Source organism: Artemia franciscana, chromosome 1 (assembly GCF_032884065.1).
Source record: "Artemia franciscana chromosome 1, ASM3288406v1, whole genome shotgun sequence".
Lineage (NCBI taxonomy): Eukaryota > Metazoa > Arthropoda > Branchiopoda > Anostraca > Artemiidae > Artemia > Artemia franciscana.
In genome coordinates, this window is record NC_088863.1 from 58,438,920 (window position 1) to 58,465,314 (window position 26,395).

The 26,395-nt window shown below is 35.5% G+C and overlaps 1 protein-coding gene and 1 long non-coding RNA gene across 3 annotated transcripts in view; one reads left to right on the forward strand and one right to left on the reverse strand.

Annotated features, from left to right (window-relative positions):
* LOC136031890 (NACHT, LRR and PYD domains-containing protein 4-like) overlaps positions 1-26,395 on the reverse strand; it is a 133,833-nt gene that overhangs the window by 99,694 nt on the left and 7,744 nt on the right. For both annotated transcript variants that reach the window (XM_065711866.1, XM_065711875.1), the window contains exon 2: positions 17,092-17,407. In XM_065711866.1, the coding sequence (XP_065567938.1) occupies positions 17,092-17,407 (316 nt within the window). The remainder of the gene's footprint in view (positions 1-17,091; positions 17,408-26,395) is intronic.
* LOC136031910 (uncharacterized) overlaps positions 1-26,395 on the forward strand; it is a 121,800-nt gene that overhangs the window by 49,726 nt on the left and 45,679 nt on the right. The window lies entirely within an intron of this gene.

The following is a 26,395-nucleotide window of genomic DNA, read 5'->3' on the forward strand; positions in this document are numbered from 1 at the left end:
AGTTTTTTTGTAGTTTTTACCATTTTTTAGTTTTTTTAGTTTTTTTTTTTACTTATGTCCTGGTCGTCATTTATACTCCCTGTGTCCCGGTCGTCATTTGTGTCTCGGTGCTTTGTTGATTGCTAATTTATATTATATTTATATTTATATTTTTTATATTTATTAATATTTTTTTAGTTTTCTTTTTCTCTTATTTTTCAGTTTTTTCCTTTTTTTAGTTTTTTCTTTTTTAGTTTTTAGTTTTTTTTTGTTTTTTACCTTTTTTTAGTTTTTTAGTTTGTTTTAGTTTTTTTAGTTTTTTAGCTTTTTTAGTTTTTTTATTAGTTTTTAGTTTTTTTTAGTTTTTGCCTTTTTTTAGTTTTTTCAGTTTTTTTTAGTTTTTAGTTTTTTACCTTTTTTTAGTTTTTTTTAGTTTTTTAGCTTTTTTAGTTTTTTTCTTTTTAGTTTTTTTTGTAGTTTTTACCTTTTTTAGTTTTTTTTCTTCTTTTGTATTAGTGTGAAATAATTCAGACGTCATATGCGGACAAACACGACGTCACTCAACAGACAGACAGACAGACATAACCCACAAACAACTTATTTTTATATATATTTATTCATATTTTTTAGTTTTCTTTTTCTCTTTTATTTTTCAGTTTTTTCCTTTTTTTTAGTTTTTTTCTTTTTTAGTTTTTAGTTTTTTTAGTTTTTTACCTTTTTTTAGTTTTTTTAGTTTTTTTTAGCTTTTTTAGTTTTTTTTATAAGTTTTTATTTTTTTTGTAGTTTTTGCCTTTTTTTATTTTTTTCAGTTTTTTTTTTAGTTATTAGATTTTTACCTTTTTTTAGTTTTTTTTAGTTTTTTAGCTTTTTTAGTTTTTTTTTCTTTTAGTTTTTTTTGTAGTTTTTACCTTTTTAGTTTTTTCTTCTTTTGTATTAGTGTGAAATAATTCAGACGTCATATGCGGACAAACATGACGTCACCTGATCCACACACAGATCCACACACAGACAACTTATTTATATATATATAGATATATATATATATATATATATATATATATATATATATATATATATATATATATATATATATATATTATATATATATATATATATATCAATAGAGCACATTTATCATAGAGCACAGTCCCTTCTACCATTCTCAGGCGAGAATCATAAATTTTTACAATTGTACTTCATCAGTGATAGAAATTCTGAATTGAATGCACGTTGCGAAATTTCTCCAACGTTGAAAGGACAATCGTTTCCCAATTGCAACATCTTTTCCACGAAAATAATAATTTAGTGCGTCTGTTCAAACAGCCATCGATTTGATGCCTACTGATACGCATATAATTGTTATTTCCGATGACAAACGCCTCCTGGCCAACATGTGTGTAGATACAATGCTCCAACTATCGACGAAGTGGCAATTGTTATGGTCGGTGATAAGTTTTTACCTCGAGATATTATTCTTCATAAGCGAAACGCTCAGTTGGTAAGAATGCTGAAACTCATCGATGCTACGATGCCCTACAATATCCTATCATTTATTGGGATGGAGCCGACGGCTATCATTTTAATATTAAATTTATGAATCCAGCCACTAACAAAGAAATGAATAAGAAATGCAGTGCAATGCATTATTATTCCTATAGACTAATGATTCGGCAGGATGAAGACAATTATATTTTAAAATGCCGTCAATTGTTTCACCAATACGTCGTTGATATGTATGCAAAAATTCAATCAGAACGTTTGCTATATATCCGTCTGAATCAGACCAAGCTCCGCTCTGAACAATACATTCATTTGCGAGATGCAGTTGTAAATGACGGTAATACCACAAACGTTGAAAGATTAACGATTTTACCTTCGTCATATGCTGGCAGTCCTCGTCATATGCATGAATATGCTCAAGATGCTATTGCGGATGTTCGTCTCTATGGTCGTCCATATTTGTTTATTACACTTACTTGTAATCAATCTTGGGACGAGATACAGCAGCTTTTACTTCAAGGACAATCGGCGGTTAATATACATGACATTACGGCCCGTGTCTTCCGGCAAAAGTTGAAATCACTGATAAACTACATAGTAAAACTTGAAGTGTTTGGGTCAGTGCGATGCTGGATGTACTCAGTGGAATGGCAAAAACGAGGTTTGCCACACGCACATATACTAATCTGGCTACACTATAAAATTACTTCTAACGAAATTGATGATTTGATTTCCGCTGAAATACCTGATGAAAATGTCGATAAGGGGTTATATGATATTGTTGTAAAAAATATGATACATGGACCTTGCGGTGCACTTACCGAAAATTCACCATGCATGGCCAAAGGAAGGTGCACATAGCAATATCCTCGACTTTTAGTATCCAACACAATTACTGGCAATGATGGTTACCCACGATATAGAAGAAGATCTACTGAAGATGGCGGTAAAACAGCAATAATAAAGAAGCGTAACGTCACTCAAAGAGAAATTACAGACCGGGACACCGGAACACAAATGACGACAGGGACAAAAATGACAACCGGGACAGCGGGACACAGGGAATATAAATGACAACCGCGACACTCAAAGAGATATTACAGACTGGGACACCGGGACACAGGGAATATAAACGACGACCGGGACACTCAAAGAGAAAGCGACCGGGACACAACGAATGTTCGATTAGCAATCACTATCAACAAAGCACCGGGACACAAATGACGACCGGTACACAGGGAATATAAATGACGATCAGGACACTGAAAGAGAAATTACAGACCGGGACACCGGAACACAAATGACGACAGGGACGAAAATGACAACCGGGACACAGGGAATATAAATGACGACCACGACACTCAAAGAGAAATTACAGACTGGACAATAGCACAAATGACGACCGGGACACAGGGAAACAACAACAACGGGGAAGCCGGGGGCACATGGGGATATATAAATGACGACGGGGACACAGGTAATGTTCGATTAGCAATCACCATCAACAAAGCTCAAGGGCAATCATTAGAATAATGAGGTATAGATCTGAATACAGATTGTAGCGAAGAATGTTGTACATTCGCAAGTTTTACCCAACAGCTAGTTTATATATAAAAATAAGTTGTCCGTGTGTCTGTGTTTCAAGTGACGTCATGTTTGTGTGTTGACTTACGTCATATTGGTCGACTGACGAAATTACAGACCGGGACATCGGGACACAAATGACGACCGGGACACCGAGACATCTTATCTATCTATATATATAAAAATAAGTTGTCTGTGTGTGTGTGTCGAGTGAAGTCATGTTTGTGTGTCGACTGACGTCATGTTTGTCGACTGACGAAATTACAGACCGGGACATCGGGACACAAATGACGACCGGGACAGGGGGATATAAATGACGACCGGGACACCGGGACACAAGGAATATAAATGACGCCCGGGACACTCAAAGAGAAATCAGAGACTGGGACACCGGGACACAAATGACGACCGGGACACAGGGAATATAAATGACGACCGGGACACAGGGACATAACTACAAAGGGGACGCCGGGGTGCACAGGGGGATATATAAATGACGATGGCGACTCAGGGAATGGTCGATTAGCAATCAACATCAACAAAGCTCAAGGGCAATCATTAGAATCATGAGGTATAGATCTGAATACGGATTGTTTTCCCATTGACCATAGCTAGTATATATATAAAAATAAGTTGTCTGTGTGTGTGTGTCGAGTGACGTCATGTTTGTGTGTCGACAGACGTCATGTTTGTCGACTGACGAAATTACAGACCGAGACATCGGGACACAAATGACGACCGGGACACTGGGACATAGGGAATATAAATGACGACCGGGACACTCAAAGAGAAATTACAGACCGGGACACTGGAACACAAATGACGATCGGGAGAAAAATGATGGCGCGTAACTAATAGGGTGCGTAACGACTTACGCGCAAGGGTGGACGCTCAAACACTCTTTGACCGGGACACTTAAAGAGAAAGCGACCGAGACACAGGGAATGTTCGATTAGCAATCACCATCAACAAAGCACCGGGACACAAATGACGACCGGGACACAGGGAATATAAATGACGACCGGGACACTCAAAGAGAAATTAAAGACCGGGACACAAATGACGACCGGGACACAATTGACGACCGGGACACCGGGATATAGGGAATATAAATGACGACCGCGACACTCAAAGTGAGATTACAGACTGGGACACCGGGACACAAATGACGACCGGGACAAAGGGACACAACTACAACGGGGACGCCGGGGGGCACAGGGGGATATATAAATGACAACGGCGACACAGGGAATGTTCGATTAGCAATCACCATCAACAAAGCTGAAGGGCAATCATTAGAATAATGAGGTATAGATCTGAATACGGATTGTTTTGCTCATGGACAATTATATGTTTCATGTTCAAGAGTCGTTAAACCTGACAATCTATTTATATGCACAGACAATGGGACAGCGAAGAATTTTGTATATTCGCAAGTTTTACGTAATTAAAAACATAAATATATCTATTTATATTCACAGGTGGGACATTGGGACACAACTAGAATGGCGCGTAACTAATTTGGCGCGTAACGACTTACGCGCGCGGGGGGCGTGGGGGGCTTACCATCAACAAAGCACCGGGACACAAATGACGACCGGGACACAGGGAATATAAATGACGACCAGGACACTCAAAGAGAAATTACAGACCGGGACACCGGAACACAAATGACGACCGGGACACAGGAAACAACAAAAACGGGGACGCCAGGGGGCACAGGGGGATATATAAATGACGACGGGGACACAGGGAATGTTCGATTAGCAATCACCTTTAACAAAGCTCAAGGGCAATCATTAGAATAATTAGGTATAGATCTGAATACAGATTGTTTTTCCCATGGACAATTATATGTTGCATGTTCAAGAGTTGGTAAACCTGACAATCTATTTATATGCACAGACAATGGGACAGCCAAGAATTTTGTATATTCGCAAGTTTTACGTAGTTAAATATATATATATATATATATATATATATATATATATATATATATATATATATATATATATATATATATATATATATATATATATATTTACAGGTGGGACACAAGGACACAACTACGATGGCGCGTAAATAATATGGCGCGTAACAACTAACGCACGTGGGGGGGCTTGGGGGCGCGAAGCGTAAACGGGAGACGCAAGTGTAAGTCGTTACGCGCCATAATATTTTTAGCGCCATCGTAGTTGTGTTTTAGTTTTTTAGATGAAATTTTTTTTAGTTTTATTCCTTTTTTTCTTTTCAGTTTTTTATTGGTTTTTACTTTTTTTTAGCTTTTTTAGCTTTTTTAGTTTTTTTCGTTTTTTCTTTTTACTTTTTTTTAGTTTTTATCTTTTTTATTTTTTTTTATTTTTATTCTTAGTTTTTTTTATTAGTTTTTAGTTTTTTTTGTAGTTTTTGCCTTTTTTAGTTTTTTCAGTTTTTTTTTAGCCTTTAGATTTTTACCTTTTTTAGCCTAACCAGGATTTGAACCTGGGACCTTCATTCTCCGTTCAGACACCCTCTCTCACCGAGTGACTACTCCAGCATGTTCATTTTGGTGTTTTAAATGGTATATTATTAATCAAATTAATGTGTTTTACAATATACTAAACAAGTTATATAAGACATATGTTCACGTAGAAATCTATTAATGTTTAAGTTTACAATGACTGATGAAGATGCTCAAAGAGACTATGCCAAAAAACTTGCTGCTGATAGAGAAAGTCAGAAAAGAAAGCGTGCCGAGGAACTATCAGCAGCAAGTTTTTTGGCATAGACTCTTTGAGCATCTTCATCAGTCATTGTAAACTTAAACATTAATAGATTTCTACGTGAACATATGTCTTATATAACTTGAATGACGTCACCGTCAAAGCAAAAATGACGACAACTAATTTCATGACGTCAGCCGACACAGAAACATGACGTCACCTGATCCACAGATCCACAGACAGACAACTTATTTTTATATATATGGATAGACTAGCTGTTGGGGTGGCGCTTCGCGCCACCCCAACACCTAGTTGGTGGGGGCGCTTCGCGCCCCCCCCCAAGCCCCCCCGCGCGCGTAAGTCGTTACGCGCCATATTAGTTACGCGCCATTGTAGTTGTGTCCCTATGTCCCACCTGTGAATATAGATAGATATATATATATATATATATATATATATATATATATATATATATATATATATATATATATATATATATATATATATATATATATATATATATATATATATATATATATATATATATATATATATATATATATATATATATATATGTTTTTAACTACGTAAAACTTGCGAATATACAACATTCTTTGCTGTCCCATTGTCTGTGTATATAAATAGATTGTCAGGTTTACCGACTCTTGAACATGCAACATATAATGGTCCATGGGAAAACAATCCGTATTCAGATCTATACCTCATGATTCTAATGATTGCCCTTGAGCTTTGTTGATGGTGATTGCTAATCGACCATTCCCTGAGTCGCCATCGTCATTTATATATCCCCCTGTGCACCCCGGCGTCCCCTTTGTAGTTATGTCCCTGTGTCCCGGTCGTCATTTATATTCCCTGTGTCCCGGTCGTCATTTGTGTCCCGGTGTTCCAGTCTGTGATTTCTCTTTGAGTGTCCCGGGCGTCATTTATATTCCTTGTGTCCCGGTGTCCCGGTCGTCATTTATATCCCCCTGTGCCCCCCGGCGTCCTCATTGTAGTTGTGTCCCTGTGTCCCGGTCGTCATTTATATTCCCTGTGTCCCGGTCGTCATTTGTATCCCGGTGTCCCGGTCTGTATATACATTCGTTTTTTAGTTTTGTTTTTCTCCTTTATTTTTTTCCTTTTTTCTTTTTTTTCTTTTTTAGTTTATTTAGATTTTTAGATTTTTTAGTTTTTTTATTAGTTTTTAGTTTTTTTGTAGTTTTTACCATTTTTTTAGTTTTTTTAGTTTTTTTTTTTTACTTATGTCCTGGTCGTCATTTATACTCCCTGTGTCCCGGTCGTCATTTGTGTCTCGGTGCTTTGTTGATTGCTAATTTATATTATATTTATATTTATATTTTTTATATTTATTAATATTTTTTTAGTTTTCTTTTTCTCTTATTTTTCAGTTTTTTCCTTTTTTTTAGTTTTTTCTTTTTTAGTTTTTAGTTTTTTTTGTTTTTTACCTTTTTTTAGTTTTTTTAGTTTTTTTAGTTTTTTAGCTTTTTTAGTTTTTTTATTAGTTTTTAGTTTTTGCCTTTTTTTAGTTTTTTCAGTTTTTTTTAGTTTTTAGTTTTTTACCTTTTTAGTTTTTTTTAGTTTTTTAGCTTTTTTAGTTTTTTTTCTTTTTAGTTTTTTTTGTAGTTTTTACCTTTTTTAGTTTTTTTTCTTCTTTTGTATTAGTGTGAAATAATTCAGACGTCATATGCGGACAAACACGACGTCACTCGACAGACAGACAGACAGACATAACCCACAAATAACTTATTTTTATATATATTTATTCATATTTTTTTAGTTTTCTTTTTCTCTTTTATTTTTCAGTTTTTTCCTTTTTTTTAGTTTTTTTCTTTTTTAGTTTTTAGTTTTTTTTAGTTTTTTACCTTTTTTTAGTTTTTTTTAGTTTTTTTAGTTTTTTAGCTTTTTTAGTTTTTTTATTAGTTTTTATTTTTTTTGTAGTTTTTGCCTTTTTTTAATTTTTTCAGTTTTTTTTTAGTTATTAGATTTTTACCTTTTTTTAGTTTTTTTTAGTTTTTTAGCTTTTTTAGTTTTTTTTTCTTTTTAGTTTTTTTTGTAGTTTTTACCTTTTTTAGTTTTTTTCTTCTTTTGTATTAGTGTGAAATAATTCAGACGTCATATGTGGACAAACATGACGTCACCTGATCCATCCACAGATCAACACACAGACAACTTATTTTTATATATATAGATAAGATGTCTCGGTGTCCCGGTCGTCATTTGTGTCCCGATGTCCCGATCTGTAATTTCGTCAGTCGACCAATATGACGTAAGTCTACACACAAACATGACGTCACTTGACACACAGACACACGGACAACTTATTTTTATATATAAACTAGCTGTTGGGTAAAACTTGCGAATGTTCAACATTCTTCGCTGTCCCATTGTCTGTGCATATAAATAGATTATCAGGTTTACCGACTCTTGAACCTGCAACATGCAATCTGTATTCAGATCTATACCTCATTATTCAAATGATTGCCCTTGAGCTTTGTTGATGGTGATTGCTAATCGAACATTCCCTGTGTCCCCGTCGTCATTTATATATCCCCATGTGCCCCTGGCTTCCCCGTTGTTGTTGTTTCCCTGTGTCCCGGTCGTCATTTGTGCTATTGTCCAGTCTGTAATTTCTCTTTGAGTGTCGTGGTCGTCATTTATATTCCCTGTGTCCCGGTGTCCCGGTTGTCATTTTCGTCCCTGTCGTCATTTGTGTTCCGGTGTCCCGGTCTGTAATTTCTCTTTCAGTGTCCTGGTCGTCATTTATATTCCCTGTGTACCGGTCGTCATTTGTGTCCCGGTGCTTTGTTGATAGTGATTGCTAATCGAACATTCGTTGTGTCCCGGTCGCTTTCTCTTTGAGTGTCCCGGTAGTCGTTTATATTCCCTGTGTCCCGGTGTCCCAGTCTGTAATTTCTCTTTGAGTGTTGCGGTCGTCATTTATATTCCCTGTGTCCCGCTGTCCCGGTTGTCATTTTTGTCCCTGTCGTCATTTGTGTTCCGGTGTCCCGGTCTGTAATTTCTCTTTGAGTGACGTTACGCTTCTTTATTATTGCTGTTTTACCGCCATCTTCAGTAGATCTTCTTCTATATCGTGGGTAACCATCATTGCCAGTAATTGTGTTGGATACTAAAAGTCGAGGATATTGCTATGTGCACCTTCCTTTGGCCATGCATGGTGAATTTTCGGTCAGTGCACCGCAAGGTCCATGTATCATATTTTTTACAACAATATCATATAACCCCTTATCGACATTTTCATCAGGTATTTCAGTGGAAATCAAATCATCAATTTCGTTAGAAGTAATTTTATAGTGTAGCCAGATTAGTATATGTGCGTGTGGCAAACCTCGTTTTTGCCATTCCACTGAGTACATCCAGCATCGCACTGACCCAAACACTTCAAGTTTTACTATGTAGTTTATCAGTGATTTCAACTTTTGCTGGAAGACACGGGCCGTAATGTCATGTATATTATCCGCCGATTGTCCTTGAAGTAAAAGCTGCTGTATCTCGTCCCAAGATTGATTACAAGTAAGTGTAATAAACAAATATGGACGACCATAGAGACGAACATCCGCAATAGCATCTTGAGCATATTCATGCATATGACGGGGACTGCCAGCATATGACGAAGGTAAAATCGTTAATCTTCCAACGTTTGTGGTATTACCGTCATTTACAACTGCATCTCGCAAATGAATGTATTGTTCAGAGCGGAGCTTGGTCTGATTCAGACGGATATATAGCAAACGTTCTAATTCAATTTTTGCATACATGTCAACGACGTATTGGTGAAACAATTGACGGCATTTTAAAATATAATTGTCTTCATCCTGCCGAATCATTAGTCTATAGGAATAATAATGCATTGCACTGCATTTCTTATTCATTTCTTTGTTAGTGGCTGGATTCATAAATTTAATATTAAAATGATAGCCGTCGGCTCCATCCCAATAAATGATAGGATATTGTAGGGCATCGTAGCATCGATGAGTTTCAGCAGTTCTTACCAACTGAGCGTTTCGCTTATGAAGAATAATATCTCGAGGTAAAAACTTATCACCGACCATAACAATTGCCACTTCGTCGATAGTTGGAGCATTGTATCTATACACATGTTGGCCAGGAGGCGTTTGTCAGCGGAAATAACAATTATATGCGTATCAGTAGGCATCAAATCGATGGCTGTTTTGAACAGACGCACTAAATTATTATTTTCGTGGAAAAGATGTTGCAATTGGGAAACGATTGTCCTTTCAACGTTGGGAGAAATTTCGCAACGTGCATTCAATTCAGAATTTCTATCACTGATGAAGTACAATTGTAAAAATTTATGATTCTCGCCTGAGAATGGTAGAAGGGACTGTGCTCTATGATAAATTTGCCCTTTTACTTTGAAAGTAGGCAAAATTGATCTGGATTTTCGATTTGGGCACCAAACGACGTCATTTGGAAACATAAGTTATATTTTCTGATCTGTGATAAAAAAAAAACACTTAGATTCTGACGTAGTTCCAGTAAGCAAAGTCGTCAATGGCTCTGGTGGTGCAGCCAATAGAGGAAGTTTAGCTTTTTCTGAGGCGCAACACATTCCCATTGTTTCACCATTGAATTTCAATGCCTTGTAATAGGGACAAATTTTAGACATAGTCCCGATTTGAACACATCTACTCAAGCTATAATCATCGACTGGGCTGTATCTGAATGCCAGGCGATAATTTTCAGGTTGCTCTAGTGATTCCTAGGCACGCTTTCTTTTCTTACTTTCTCTATCAGCCGCAGGCCTGTTTTCTTGCTGTTCTTGTGATTCCTCGGCACGCCTTTTTTTTCACTTTCTCTTTTAGCAGCAAGTCTGGTTTCGCGTTGCTCTTGTGATTCCTCGGCACGCATTCTGTTCTTACTTTCGCTATCAGCTGCAAGCCTGTTTTCTTGCTGTTCTTATGATTCCTCGGCAGGCCTTTTTTTTCACTTTCTCTTTTAGCAGCAAGTCTGGTTTCGCGTTGCTCTTGTGATTCTTCGGTACGCTTTCTTTTCTTACTTTCTCCCTCAGCAGCAACCTTTTTGGCATAGACTCTTTGAGCCGCTTCCTCGGCTGTTGACATTGTAGGTTCTTCAGTCATTTTACAATTAAACATTTTTCCGTGAACGAATGTCTTAAATACCTTTAATGTCGTAATCGTCATAATGATAATATGACGACCTGATGACATGACGTCACCATGACGACCTGATGACATGACGTCACTCGACAAAAACACAGACAGACAACTTATTTATATACATATAGATATATATATATATATATATATAGCTGTTGGGGTGGCGCGAAGCGCCACCCCAACAGCTAGTTGATATCCAACAGCTAGTTGATAGGGGCGCTTCGCCCCCCTCAAGCCCCCCACGCGTGTAAGTCGTTACGCGCCATATTAGTTACGCGCCATTGTAGTTGTGTCCCTGTGTCCCACCTGTGAATATAGATAGATATATATATATATATATATATATATATATATATATATATATATATATATATATATATATATTTTTTAACTACTTAAAACTTGCGAATATACAACATTCTTGGCTGTCCTATTGTCTGTGCATATGAATAGATTGCCAGGTTTACCGACTCTTGAACATGCAACATATAATTGTCCATGGGAAAAACAGTCTGTATTCAGATCTATACCTCATTATTCTAATGATTGCCCTTGAGCTTTGTTGATGGTGATTGCTAATCGAACATTCTTTGTGTCCCGGTCGCTTTCTCTTTGAGTGTCCCGGTCGTCATTTATATTCCCTATGTCCCGGTGTCCCGGTCGAAATTTGTGTCCCGATGTCCCGGTCTGTAATTTTGTCAGTCGACAAACATGACGTCAGTCGATACACAAACATGACGTCACTCGACACACAGACACACAGACAACTTATTTATACGTATATAATAATACTAGCTGTTGGCGCTTCACCCCCCCCCCCCCCCCCGCCCAAGCCCTCCCCCGCGCGCGTAAGTCGTTACGCGCCATATTAGTTACGCGCCATTGTAGTTGTGTCCCTGTGTCCCACCTGTGAATATAGATAGATATATATATATATATTTTTAACTACGTAAAACATGCGAATATACAACATTCTTGGCTGTCCCATTGTCTGTGCATATAAAGAGATTGTCAGGTTTACCGACTCTTGAACATGCAACATATAATTGTCCATGGGAAAAACAATCTGTATTCAGATCTATACCTCATTATTCTAATGATTACCCCTGAGCTTTGTCGATGGTGATTGGTAATCAAACATTCCCTGTGTCCCCGTCGTCATTTATATATCCCCCTGTGCCTCCCGGCGTCCCTGTTGTTGTTTTTTCCCTGTGTCCCGGTCGACATTTGTGTCCCGGTGTCCCAGTCTGTAATTTCTCTTTGAGTGTTGCGGTCGTCATTTATATTCCCTGTGTCCCGGTCGTCATTTGTGTTCCGGTGTCCCGGTCTGTAATTTCTTTTTGAGTGTCCTGGTCGTCATTTATATTCCCGGTGTCTCGATCGTCATTTGTGTCCCGGTGCTTTGTTGATGGTGATTGCTAATCGAACATTCCTTGTGTCCCAGTCGCTTTCTCTTTGAGTGTCTCAGTCGTCATTTATATTCCCTATGTCCCGGTCGTCATGTGTGTCCCGATGTCCCGGTCTGTAATTTCGTCAGTCGACAAACATGACGTCAGTCGACACACAAACATGACGTCACTCGACACACAGACACACAGACAACTTATTTATATATATATACTAGCTGTTGGGGTGGCACTTCACACCACCCCAACACCTAGTTGGTGGGGGCGCTTCGCGCCCCCCCCCCAAGCCCCCCCGCGCGCGTAAGTCGTTACGCGCCATATTAGTTACGCGCCATTGTAGTTGTGTCCCTATGTCCCACCTGTGAATATAGATAGATATATATATATATATATATATATATATATATATATATATATATATATATATATATATATATATATATATATATATATATATATATATATATATATATATATATATATATATATATATATATATATATATGTTTTTAACTACGTAAAACTTGCGAATATACAACATTCTTTGCTGTCCCATTGTCTGTGCATATAAATGGATTGTCAGGTTTACCGACTCTTGAACATGCAACATATAATGGTCCATGGGAAAACAATCCGTATTCAGATCTATACCTCATGATTCTAATGATTGCCCTTGAGCTTTGTTGATGGTGATTGCTAATCGACCATTCCCTGAGTCGCCATCGTCATTTATATATCCCCCTGTGCACCCCGGCGTCCCCTTTGTAGTTATGTCCCTGTGTCCCGGTCGTCATTTATATTCCCTGTGTCCCGGTCGTCATTTGTGTCCCGGTGTTCCAGTCTGTGATTTCTCTTTGAGTGTCCCGGGCGTCATTTATATTCCTTGTGTCCCGGTGTCCCGGTCGTCATTTATATCCCCCTGTGCCCCCCGGCGTCCCCATTGTAGTTGTGTCCCTGTGTCCCGGTCGTCATTTATATTCCCTGTGTCCCGGTCGTCATTTGTATCCCGGTGTCCCGGTCTGTATATACATTCGTTTTTTAGTTTTGTTTTTCTCCTTTATTTTTTTCCTTTTTTCTTTTTTTTTCTTTTTTAGTTTATTTAGATTTTTGGATTTTTTAGTTTTTTTATTAGTTTTTAGTTTTTTTGTAGTTTTTACCATTTTTTTAGTTTTTTTAGTTTTTTTTTTTACTTATGACCTGGTCGTCATATTAATATTTTTTAGTTTTCTTTTTCTCTTATTTTTCAGTTTTTTCCTTTTTTTTAGTTTTTTCTTTTTTAGTTTTTAGTTTTTTTTTGTTTTTTACCTTTTTTAGTTTTTTTAGTTTTTTTAGTTTTTTAGCTTTTTTAGTTTTTTTATTAGTTTTAATTTTTTTTTAGTTTTTGCCTTTTTTTAGTTTTTTCAGTTTTTTTTTAGTTTTTAGTTTTTTACCTTTTTTTAGTTTTTTTTAGTTTTTTAGCTTTTTTAGTTTTTTTCTTTTTAGTTTTTTTTGTAGTTTTTACCTTTTTTAGTTTTTTTTCTTCTTTTGTATTAGTGTGAAATAATTCAGACGTCATATGCGGACAAACACGACGTCACTCGACAGACAGACAGACAGACATAACCCACAAACAACTTATTTTTATATATATTTATTCATATTTTTTTAGTTTTCTTTTTCTCTTTTATTTTTCAGTTTTTTCCTTTTTTTTAGTTTTTTTCTTTTTTAGTTTTTAGTTTTTTTTAGTTTTTTACCTTTTTTTAGTTTTTTTTAGTTTTTTAGCTTTTTTAGTTTTTTTATTAGTTTTTATTTTTTTTGTAGTTTTTGCCTTTTTTTATTTTTTTCAGTTTTTTTTAGTTATTAGATTTTTACCTTTTTTTAGTTTTTTTTAGTTTTTTAGCTTTTTTAGTTTTTTTCTTTTTAGTTTTTTTTTTGTAGTTTTGACCTTTTTTAGTTTTTTTCTTCTTTTGTATTAGTGTGAAATAATTCAGACGTCATATGCGAACAAACATGACGTCACCTGATCCATCCACAGATCCACACACAGACAACTTATTTATATATATATATATATATATATATATATATATATATATATATATATATATATATATATATATATATATATATATATATATATATATATATATATATATATATATATATATATATATATATATATATATATATATATATATACTAGCTGTTGGTGGGGCGCTTCGCGCCCCCCAAGCCCCCCCGCGCGCGTAAGTTGTTACGCGCCATATTAGTCACGCGCCATTGTAGTTGTATCCCTGTGTCCCACCTGTGAATAGAGATAGATATAAATATATGTTTTTAACTACGTAAAACATGCGAATATACAAAATTCTTCGCTTTCCCATTGTCTGTGCATATAAATAGATTGTCAGGTTTACTGACTCTTGAACATGCAACATATAATTGTCCATGGGAAAAACAATCCGTATTCAGATCTATACCTCATTATTCTAATGATGTGTCCCTGTGTCCCGGTCGTCATTTATATTCCCTGTGTCCCGGTCGTCATTTGTGTCCCTGTGTCCCAGTTTTTAATTTCTTGTTGAGTGTCCCGGTCGTCATTTATATTCCCTGTGTCCCGGTGTCCCGGTCGTCATTTGTGTCCCGGTTTCCCGGTCTGTAATTTCTATTCGAACAATCCCTGTGTCCCGGTCGTCATTTATATATCCCGCCTGTGCTCCCGGCGTCCCCGTTGTAGTTGTGTCCCTGTGTCCCGGTCGTCATTTATATTACCTGTGTCCCGGTCGTGATTTGTGTCCGGGTTTCCCAGTCTGTAATTTCTCTTTGAGGTTCCCGGTCGTCACTTATATTCCCTCTGTCTTGGTCGTCATTTGTGTCCCGGTCTGTAATTTCTCTTTGAGTGTTTTTTCTTTTTAGTTTTTTACCTTTTTTCTTTTTTCAGTTTTCTTTTTCTTCTTTATTTTTCAGCGTCACTATGGAGTACATATCGACGAACCTTTATTTTTTAAACTTAAATCCGGTAGGCATTGATGACCTTATCCAAGTCAAAATCCCAAACCCAATCATCATCGCTATCATTTTCAGTTTTGATATGTTTTGACTCTCGCTGTCCAGGTGGATTTTCATCTAACTGCGCGGTTTTGCGTTATTTAGCCGCAAGCCTGTTTTCTTGCTGTTCTTGTGATTCCCCGGCACGCTTTCTTTTCTTACTTTCTCTATCAGCTGCAAGCCTGTTTTCTTGCTGTTCTTGTGATTCCTCGGAACGCTTTCTTTTCTTACTTTCTCTCTCAGCAGCAAGTTTTTTGGCATAAACTCTTTGAGCAGCTTCCTCGGCTGTTGCCATTGTAGGTCCTTCAGTCATTTTACAATTAAACATTTTTCCGTGAACAAATGTCTTAAATACCGTTAATGACGTCACCGTCATAGCAAAAATGACGACAAATAACTTCATGACGTCAGTTGACACAGAAACATGACGTCACCTGACAGACAGACACACAGACAGACAACTTATTTTTATATATATAGATATAGATATAGTAATAGATATGTAGTAATATATGTAATATATAGTAATATATAGAGCTGACTTCACTAGGCAGCGCTATTGCACTACCTGTGATTGGAGGTAAAAAGCTAAACTTTATCATAAAGATCAGGAAGTGGTGGATGACCCATATCTTACATATACGAGATAATATCTGTTTGTTTAATTTCTATTTCTGATGTATGCTCTCATTTGAAAAAAACAAAACTTCTTTTTTTGCATTTAATTTTGTCTTAAATCAGACCAGGCAGAGTTTACCTTAGTTAGTCAAACAAATAAAGAGGCTCTTAAGGTTATTGTAAATAAGTAATTTTACTTTTTCCCTTAAGAAGCTCAAGTCTAAACACTGTTGTCCTTTGGAAAATATTATGCGAGGCTTTCAGTAATCGATCTTAGCACAACTAATTGTAAGTATTAGATTTTGGTAATCCAAAGGATGTTGTACCACATTTTTTGGAGAAGTTATAACGCCATTTTATTTTGTTTTACCAAAGCATATTCGATAGAAAACTACCCAGTTATGCAACATGTTTGCTTACATTGACTTTTTGGTGCTATGCCCTCCCATTTTAAAACTAAGGTTTATTCTTAGCTATTTTTATTCAGAGGCTATAAATTCATATTTTTGATAGAGTTTTGACCTCTTAGTTAAAGCTTCCTTGATTACTTTTTCATATGAAGACTTCATAAAGAAAATATGCAATAGCAAACTGCTCAATGATGTAGCATGTGTAGTCGTTTCTACCTTTTTGACGCTACGTAACCCATCTAATAATGTTTCTTTAGGCTTACTAGATGTCTAGTAGCTTTTGAATATCTTTTATCTGAGACTTATTCATTGAAATAAGTAGTTTACAATACTGAGGAACTAAAAGAGACCCGTATTTTTGTCTTTGAAACTGAGCCTAACTTATAGTTTGCATTTTCAAAAGACACAATTTTTATGAAGCAGCATCAAGTGTAGAAAAAGAGGGAGATTTTTTGAGGGACAGAACACAAATTTCAAGAGACAGTGCTACTGCTTTACTATAAAAAAAAGACAACAGTCTTTTCTACGAGAATTGCATCCTCCCCAGGAGCAGTTGAGATTCTACAAGAATGATCAGGTTTGCCCTATCGATATTGATTTATTTTTCACTGAGGGTGAGGGGGTTCAGGAAATATAAGAGTCTTATATGTTTATTAAACACAAACTTCTAAAATTTGGAAGTTACCTGGCAGCAACTGACGATACTTATTTTTCGTTTATCATAGAATTTTTGTAGAACATTGTCAGCCTGAGATATAGTCACAACTCTGTTGTCCGTAATCTGATGGCCAATATTGACCCTTGATTTTACCGCTTCAACATTGCCACTTAGCGAAAATCGACTGGAAGTTAGAGTTTCTTGATAGGAGTCATCGTCACTGCCCTCCGAGAGTTCCTCTTCTTTCTCTTGAAATTTTTCTTTTAGGGGGTGTGAAACTTGTGGCGTGGCAATTTTTGGCATTTTCATACAATTAACATCCGAGTCATTTACCATGATTATTCTGAAAATATACGATTGCTGTGAAACATGTTTAAAATATTAGGAAGATTTCCCTTATAATAATATAGTCCCTTATATTCAGGGTCGTAGCTACAGTATTTCTTATTGGGGGCGAGGGGGGGGGGCAAGAACAGTTGCTATTGAAGTAGGTGCTATTCAAGCGGCAGTGAAAATAATTAACTTTTCAGCAAACAATAAACACACATTAAACAACCATAAATATGAGTGCTGGTGATCGGATTTTATTATAATTGTCAGCAATGGGCTACTGCAGACAACAGTAATAGGCCTACAGGAAAAACAAGCTTTCGGGTGGGTGAAGGTGAATTTTGTATAAACTCTCTTGTATAAACTTTCTGGCCAGATTCACCACTAATGGTGCAGGTCATATCCCACTCCACTTCCCCCAAGACCAACACAAGACGATCAATCGCATAATTGAACAAAGCTCTATTTTAACAGCCCGGGGTATCGTGCCATGCAATTGCTCGAACTTTGAAGGGATTATGACTCTGAGATTTAATTTGTGTGTACTAAAGGGATAATATACGTGATTTATTGAAACTAAATTTATGATTTTTTTTTCAAATTGATTTTTTGGGGGGTCTGACTTATGTTGATAAATAGCATTGATATCAGCGATCCAAGGTCGAAATAAAAATGCTAGGTAGCGTAATAGCGTTGTTTAAGTAAAGATCAAACAGTTCGTGGTAACGAACTGTAGTAAGGAGCAAAGTCAAAGTGTTACCACAGATTTTGAAATGTTATATTGTGGCATATTCTCTACACTTGAATAGCGGCCGTATTTTATATTTAAAAATATTCGAAAAATAAAGTTAGAATTATTAACTTATCCGTTGGGAATTATGTGACAAGGAAAATCCAGAAAATCTGAACAAATCTTGACATCAATTGCGGCAGAAACCTTAAATTAATTGAAAATTTCTAGGGATGCAAATTGTAAGGGAAAATTGACTCATAGAGTTTGAAAATTGCCTTCCCCTTTTTATATTTGTTTAAAAAACGAATTCCATTAAAATTACACAAATAGTTTTTCTTATGTAAATCGGGGTATACATTTCCGGAGGCAGTTGCATTGAATATCGCTTTCATGTCTATAAATCCCTCCACAAGCAAAGCATGGTCTCCTAGTCCTGTATGATATAACTGATAGCAATACAAAAACAGGAACTGATAAATTTTAGGAAGTAAAGGTGCCTTAAATATCAGGGGGAAAATGACCTGAGTAATGCGGTAAAACAGGAAGCATAGACCATTTTTCAATTTTACCATTGACTAGGCTCATATTTTTACTTGATGATAAGGTGTCAAAGGCAGTATAGTTGAAAAATATTAATGTGGAACATATTATGAATTTTGCAGGACCGCTATTTTTCTCCTTTTCCTCATGTTAAAAATCAGCATGGATAAATGGGAAAAAGTTATCTTCTCAAAATACTTAAAACTTTGACACTTAAAACTAGTAATAGTTTTAAACCTACTTAGTAAATTATAGTTTCTTTCTAATTTCTTTTTTTTTGGGGGGGGACAACTGGCCCCTTGCCTTCCCCTTTAAAGACGCAGGTGATTATAATAATATTATAAATTATAATTACATAATAATTTAAATGTACAGTATTAGAAACGGTGTGTTTGTAAATATATGGGACAGCTACATTTTCAGAATTTTCTTTTTATGTGAATATAATTCATACAAATCTCAAAAAGGGAGTTTGAAACTAATTTTGGTGCCCAGGATTGATAAAGAACTCTGGTTTAGGTCTTTATTAGTCAAACTATTTTTTATCAGGGCTGAAGCAGTCAATGTCTTTATTTGTCAATTTGTCGGGGTACTTTTGTTCAAGATCTTTGTGTGTCAAGGAATCCTTGCCAAGAAATTATTTCTCTCAGTGTACCCTTGAACACAACATTGTTTAGCTGAGGCATTTTATGTAAAAAAAAAAATGTACTTTCGTGAAGTATAGCTTCAAAAATTCAAATTATTCGATATTGAGCTCGTATTTAGCAAGACATTTATGCTTGAGGCTCAACAGTACAAGGATGTTAAGGTCTCATGAAAGTCATATAAACCTTTTTTAGGTCATGTAAAACCACAGTTCGTATAAACAAGGGATTCCAAAACTATTTTAGGCAAGGCCTTCCTTTTCCAACATGAACTGATGCCGGAACCCCCCATAGCCAAGTTACTTTAAAATCCTGTCTCTAATTTCTTTTCCTATTGACAAAAAAGGCTTACCAATTTATGAACTTTGCGATTGGTTAAGCGAAAAAACTTAAAAAAAACATAAAGTATAGCAATATCAAATTTAATTAAGGGTTAGCAAAGAAACGTAAAATGCCTAATTAGGGTTTTTTTAAGGAACATTAGAATCGCAAAGTAAAAATGAAAAAAAAAATAAAATTCAGAGTGATGGATGAATCACACGACTTTCCACTAATTTAGTTAAATCTGGCTCTATATTGACAACAGCTGGGGCAACCAGTTGCAGCCTTAAATTCCACGTTCACTGATTTTCTAATGCTTTCTTTGCTTTTTTTGAAAATGTTGGTTGTCAAAAATTGAAGACTTTATCGACTAGATATAATGATGGAAATGTGATAAGGCGTTTTTCAGCAAATATTCCACACTGCATGATACTGGACTAAAATTTTTTCACTACAACCAGGACTTTCGTAACTCTTGATGAATTTCTGCTTAAGCTGCTCTTCTCTGCTAACGGTGCTCATTATCTTGCATTATCACTTTGACTTCTTTCATGGCTGAGATATTGTATGGATTTATCTTACACTGAGGAATTTGTAAATCTAAGAGACTCACAAGCCTCTTCGATTAATCCTTGTGTAATTCGCCCAAGTGATTGGCATGTGATAATATAGCATCGTGTTTTTCCATTTTTTGGTAATTTTTACAAATGCTGAAATTGCGAATATTCTTTTCTGATTAAATTTTGCTTGTAAAGGATAAGTTTTGCCACCAAGGGTCAATATTTTTATTTAGTTCAATCAAGTTAAAATCTTAAAAAAAAGCAGTAAATTAACTCAGTTAACCATACCAAAAATATCAGTCAAGTAATAAAAGTCTATTTAACGTTTTTTTTTATATTTTCTTTCAACTTCGGATATTTTTTGCAGAAAAACCAAATCAGATTCGAAAATAGTTGAATGCTTGTTATGCAAAAACTTTTTGATAGCCAGTGGACTTCAATACGCAGAATAAACCAAGCAAAGAGCTTTTCGTTTTCCGAAAATAGCTGATCAAATACAGAGAGTTGAAAGGATTGATTTGAATTTTGTTGATAGCATTTATAGTACATTGCAAGGAATAGTGTAATCTAGGACTAATTTTTTGTTGTCTCTACTAAATGCTGCGTATGAATTACACGCTGAATGAACAGCATCTCCAGCATTTAGTTGCTTTAAGTGAACTACAAAGCCACAATGACGACCCACTATAGAAGGAGCACCATCTGTCATATTCTATCATATAAAAAACAATGGTCTTTTATGGAGTAGCTTCGCTACTAAAAAAAAAAAAAAAAAAAAAAAAAAAAAAAGAAAAAAAGAACATTCAACGGCCTGAAGAATCGATTCTCCTCTAGCATCAGTCTATAGATACATGCAGCAAGAAGCAGTTTTTGGCACACATTTTCATCAATATATCAAACATCCAAACATGTCAGAAACACTTGTGCGCTCCAACTCATTATCTTGCACGAGCGTGTCCACATTGCGGAGTTTACAAGCTGGTACACAGTCAAAAAAAATTGGAAGAATAGGAAGATAAGTCTACAAACGAAGATTAGAATATTGGAAGCTACAGTGATGACAGTGGTCAAATATGTCTCTGAAGGATGAGTGCTCTGAAAAGCGGATGAATTTTTACTATATATTTTCTAGAGAAATTGCCTCGCTATCCGCACTAAATTGTCTGAAGAAGAAAGAATAATTTGGAAAAATATAAAACTGAGGAAATAATAAGTAAAAATTAAGCAAAATCTCAACAGATGCAAAAAGCGGAGACTACTACTACTATTAACAACTCACCTCAGCACCAAGCCGACTGAGGCCAGTACAGCTACGCACGTTCCTCCTCCATCCCAATCTATTCAAAGTCTCTATTTTGCACCATAGCAGGAAGTTCCCATTTCCTTTAAATTTTTCTTTATGAAATCCTCCCACCCAAAAAAATGACGATCTGCTTTCTGTTTCGACCTAGATGGTTGGCTGAAATAGATAATCTCCAGCAGTCTTTTACCCTTCCTCCTCACAACGTGCCCTACCCATCTTGTCCTTTCTTTCATTACAGCCCTAGAAAGCGGGATTGAACCAAATTTTTCGTATAGCCTGCTGTCTGAAATACGATCAGTCAGCCGGGTATCCAGAACAATCCGTAGATAATTTCTCTGGAAAACATCTAGCAAATCTTTATCCGTTTTTCGGAGCGCCCATGCTCTAGAGCCATATTTGACCACTGTCATCACTGTAGCTTCCAATATTCTTTCTCTTGGTTTGCAGACTTATCTTCCTATTCTTCCAAACTTTTTTTTAACAGTGAAAAATCACCCTGAGCCTTGGCTTGTCTACTTTTAACATCTTCATTGCTTCCGCCGTCTTTACTAATAATACAACCAAGGCAATTAAAGCTGCTCACCTGATCAATCTAAACTCGCAAAACCTCTAAAAGTCCGTTAATTTTGCTCACACTTTCATCTAAGATGCTGAAATATCAGCATAATCTAATCCCAGGAGGGTTTTTCCTCCCCACTTGACTGCGTATCAAAAAAGTTGATTCATTTAAAATCAATCCCCCCAAAAAAGAATATTATATCTAAAAAAAAACTTCCCAAATGTGGAAATTCAGTCAAATAAATTGTTTTGTAAAAGGCTAAGGGGTAAGTTTGAATTGGGATGAAGTTATTTATGTTAAGTTTCCCCACATATAGCCTTTAAAATTCAAAGACTAGAAAGAGGGCTTACATAAAATTGATTGTCGCACCAAAAGGGAACTTTGACTTAGGAACCAGTCGGTTTTCTTTTAGCATATCAATAATTTGCATATCTGATAGATAAATAGCATATCAATCATTTGCATACCTGCACAATTTGTGCATAGAAAAAAAAAATCTATATATTCATCTTATTTGTAAATCGAAAGGTAGTGTCAGTAGCGGGTCTGGCCTGTCTTGTGCCCGAGGCAAAATCTCGGTTAGTCCCCCACCATGTTTCCCGATAATTTTCTGGCTAAATTAACAAAATGTTCATTTATTAACGGAATTTTCATTTATTAAAAAATTTCTTCATTTATTTAAATCGACTTTTCCTACTTTATTTGGAAAGATGTGGGGAGAATAAAAATTTTAGATTTAATTCGCTTATACTTACTGCCAACTGCGCCTTCTACTTTATTTTGATAGAGATGAAATAAAAAAATGTAATGATTATAAATTTTAGGTGATTAATTAAAAAAATTTCCCCAAAATATCTGCGCCCGAGGTGAGTACCCTTTCTGTCACCCCTAAACTGCCTCTGGCCAGTGTGATCTAAGAAATTACTGTTGCCGATAAAAAGACTGCATCTTTTCTAAATTAAAGTTTACAAATTTGAGATTCCCTCTTTTAGGTAAAAGGATTTAACAGACCTTTGGTACATTTCACTGATTTTTTGAAGGGAATGTAGTTTAGACCGTACCAATATCAAAAACACCAGTTTTGAGGCAATCCCTAAATTTGATTAACAGTGTCTGATCATTCAATGTTTAAATATAGAGAGGGTTAAAGGGTTGTCACCCTAAAGTGTTTGTCGTACTCACTAAGAAACTAACGAAAAAATAGCCCTCCCCAAACTCTATGTGTTGCTGGGGCGCGCAACACCTCAGCAACGCGTGGCAGGAGTCAGCTAATATAAGATAAATTTCAGAGGGAGCTCATTGAATTCGTAATCAAAAGTTCTAGTGCCTTTTTAAAACTCAGAGTGATCGGAGGGCTGATACCCCCCCCCCACACACACACACTTCGTATTTCCCTGAAATGCATCTGATAGAAATTTTGAGATGGCCATTTGTTGTCGCGGAAACTTCGAAAACAGCACATTCTATTGGAAATTGAAAGGGTCAGTACACTTTTTAATAGTCATAAATGGTTGAGGGAAACTAACCAACATCCATTGCCCACCATTTTCCCAAATAGTGCCATTTTTAAAATTCAGAGTGATTGAAGGTTGGACACCTCCCCCAAACCTCGAATTTTCCCACGATGCATCTGATAGAAATTTTAAGGTGGCTATTTGTTGTCGTAGGAACTTCAAAAAAGGCTTATTCGACTTGAAATTAAAAGGGCTAGTGCCCTTTTTAATAGTCAAAAGTGATTGAAGGGCAACAGTAAAGCGTGTATATCGCATTATTACATCCAAGTTAAAAACAATGGCAATAGAAGGTCGAAATTTTAGTTTTGGGTGGAATGATATGGCATGGACAACACTGAGACGAATAAAAATGACAAAAACTTGGAATTTCTAAATTCTAGTAAGTCAGCTGTTGCTGGAGATAATATGTATCGGCTTCTGCAAGGAAACAGCTTGAAATTGTTGACAATATTTTACATGCTGTCAATGATCCTAATTATTTTGGGAAATATGTTTTTCTAAAGGTGGACCAAAGGGTATCGATAAAGCATTTGTTTATAAGACCTTGTACCACATTCTGCGAGAAAAAAAATACAAAGTGCAACCTATGGCTAATACAGGAATAGCAGCAACTTTATTGCCATTTGGACTAGCAACATACAAGACCTTCGGCTTGAAAGTTCCACTTTCCCCGGATTTTGTTTCCTGCATACGACCCGGTTAAAGCAGAGGCTTAGAATTAGCTCAAGTAGATGTTTTCCTACTTGACGAAGCACCCATGCTTCCTCAGTATGGCTTACAAAATATATATCAGTTGTTGCGGTCCATTCCAAATCCAAACTTACAATTTGGTGGGAAATTTTAGTTGCTGGGGGTGATTACCGACAGTGTTTACCCGTTCAACCCCGAAGCAACCGCAGTGAAACTATCGATTTATCAGTAAAAAAATGTCATCTTTGGAATAATTTCAAACATATTTTCTTTGAGACAAATATGTGGGTAGATCCTGAACAGGAAGTATTTGCAAAGTACATCCTCGAACTGGGAAATGGAAATCTTCCTAAAAATGAACTTAATGAAATTGAATTACCGGAAGACACAATTTTCAGTGGCAACTTAATTGAGAAAGTATTTGGAGAATGCTTGTCTAAACAAATTTTCCATTTAATAAACGATCGAGATATTTTAGTTTCAAGCAACAAAGAAGTTAGTAAAATGAATGAGAAAATTGTCGATCGCCTCCCAGGAGAATACAGATCATACAAAAGCTAAGATTATGTAAAAGATACAGAAAAAAAACAGGAATTGGATTTATTCCAGAATTCCTCAATTCAATTGAAACAGCAGATTTACCAACGCATGACTTAGAAAATAAAGAAAAACACCATAGTTATGCTTTTGCGTAACTCAGATATTTTAAAATGGTGTGTGTAATGGAACCCGCCTTATTGCTACTGAATTATGTAACAACATAATTAAGGCGAATACAATTACTGGGGAGAAATCAGGAAAAGTAAGGTGACATATCCCGAGTTGCAGTGGACTCTAATAAAGGTCAACTTGGATGTATTTTTCAACGACATTAGTTTCCACTTCGACCCGAATTTGCCATGACGATACATAAGTCACAAAGCTAAACTTTTGAATTTGTTGGCGTCGACCTTAGTTCTCCTGTTTTTAATACAGGAAACGTAGACAACGTAGCCTAAAAGTTCTACTATCCCTGAAAACAAACGGCAAACATACAACGAAATGTGGAAGGAATCCCTGACAACTACCAACCAAAAGTTTTATTATTAGAGTTATATATCTTTTTTTAATAATTATATATATATATAACATATATATATATATATATATATATATATATATATATATATATATATATATATATATTATATATTATATATATATTATATATATATATATATATATATATATATATATATATATATATATATATATATATATATATATATATATATATATATATATATATATATATAAAGCATTTGTTGTAATTAAACAGGTGAAAACATATACATTAAACAAAAAACTGATGCATCCTACTTATTTTGGGGGGGGGGAATTGTCCATGCTTTGATAAATCTCATGTCTTATACAGCCGACCTAAGGTATATTACTTCTATATACTTTTCAGCAGTCTGAAAATTCGCCAGAATAAACAATTAAGTTATTTAAGAATATATTCGCTAGTAAAAATAAATAGACACTAAACCAAGGGTCATCCATATAAAAATTATGCCAGATTAGGATAGGCAGCTCTTTAGCAATACAAATTTTAAGTGCGTTTTGGCAAATATACCATACTTGATTATACCTGGCAATAAAACTGGATGTGCATTTATTCATTTAGAAACGAGAAAAGAGAAACCCGTTTCCATCTTGTGAACTTTAACTATAATTAAATTTTGAAACACGTTTTTTTTCGAAATGAAAGGAAAGAGTGACATTGAAACTCAAAACTAACTGAAATTATCTTGCATGTGGATGGGGATAACACCACAAAACGTCAAATATTTACATTAAACTTTGTCAAATGTTTAAGTAGGATATAATTGGAATTATTTTATTTACCAATTGGGTTTCAAAATATTTAGACGGAAAATGTTATTGCTGAAAGCAAATTCATAGTCCTTCTACGCATGCATATTTTGAAAAACCTTTTCATTCCTTCCCAATCTATTTTGTGCGCTCATTTAACATGTTTAATTTCAAGAATGAAAAGCAATTTTCCTAAATAAACTTTCTTTGTTATAAAAAAGAAGAGAAGGTTTCCCCCATTCAGCACCGTAGTCCGGGCTTCATCCTACATTCATCTGCATGC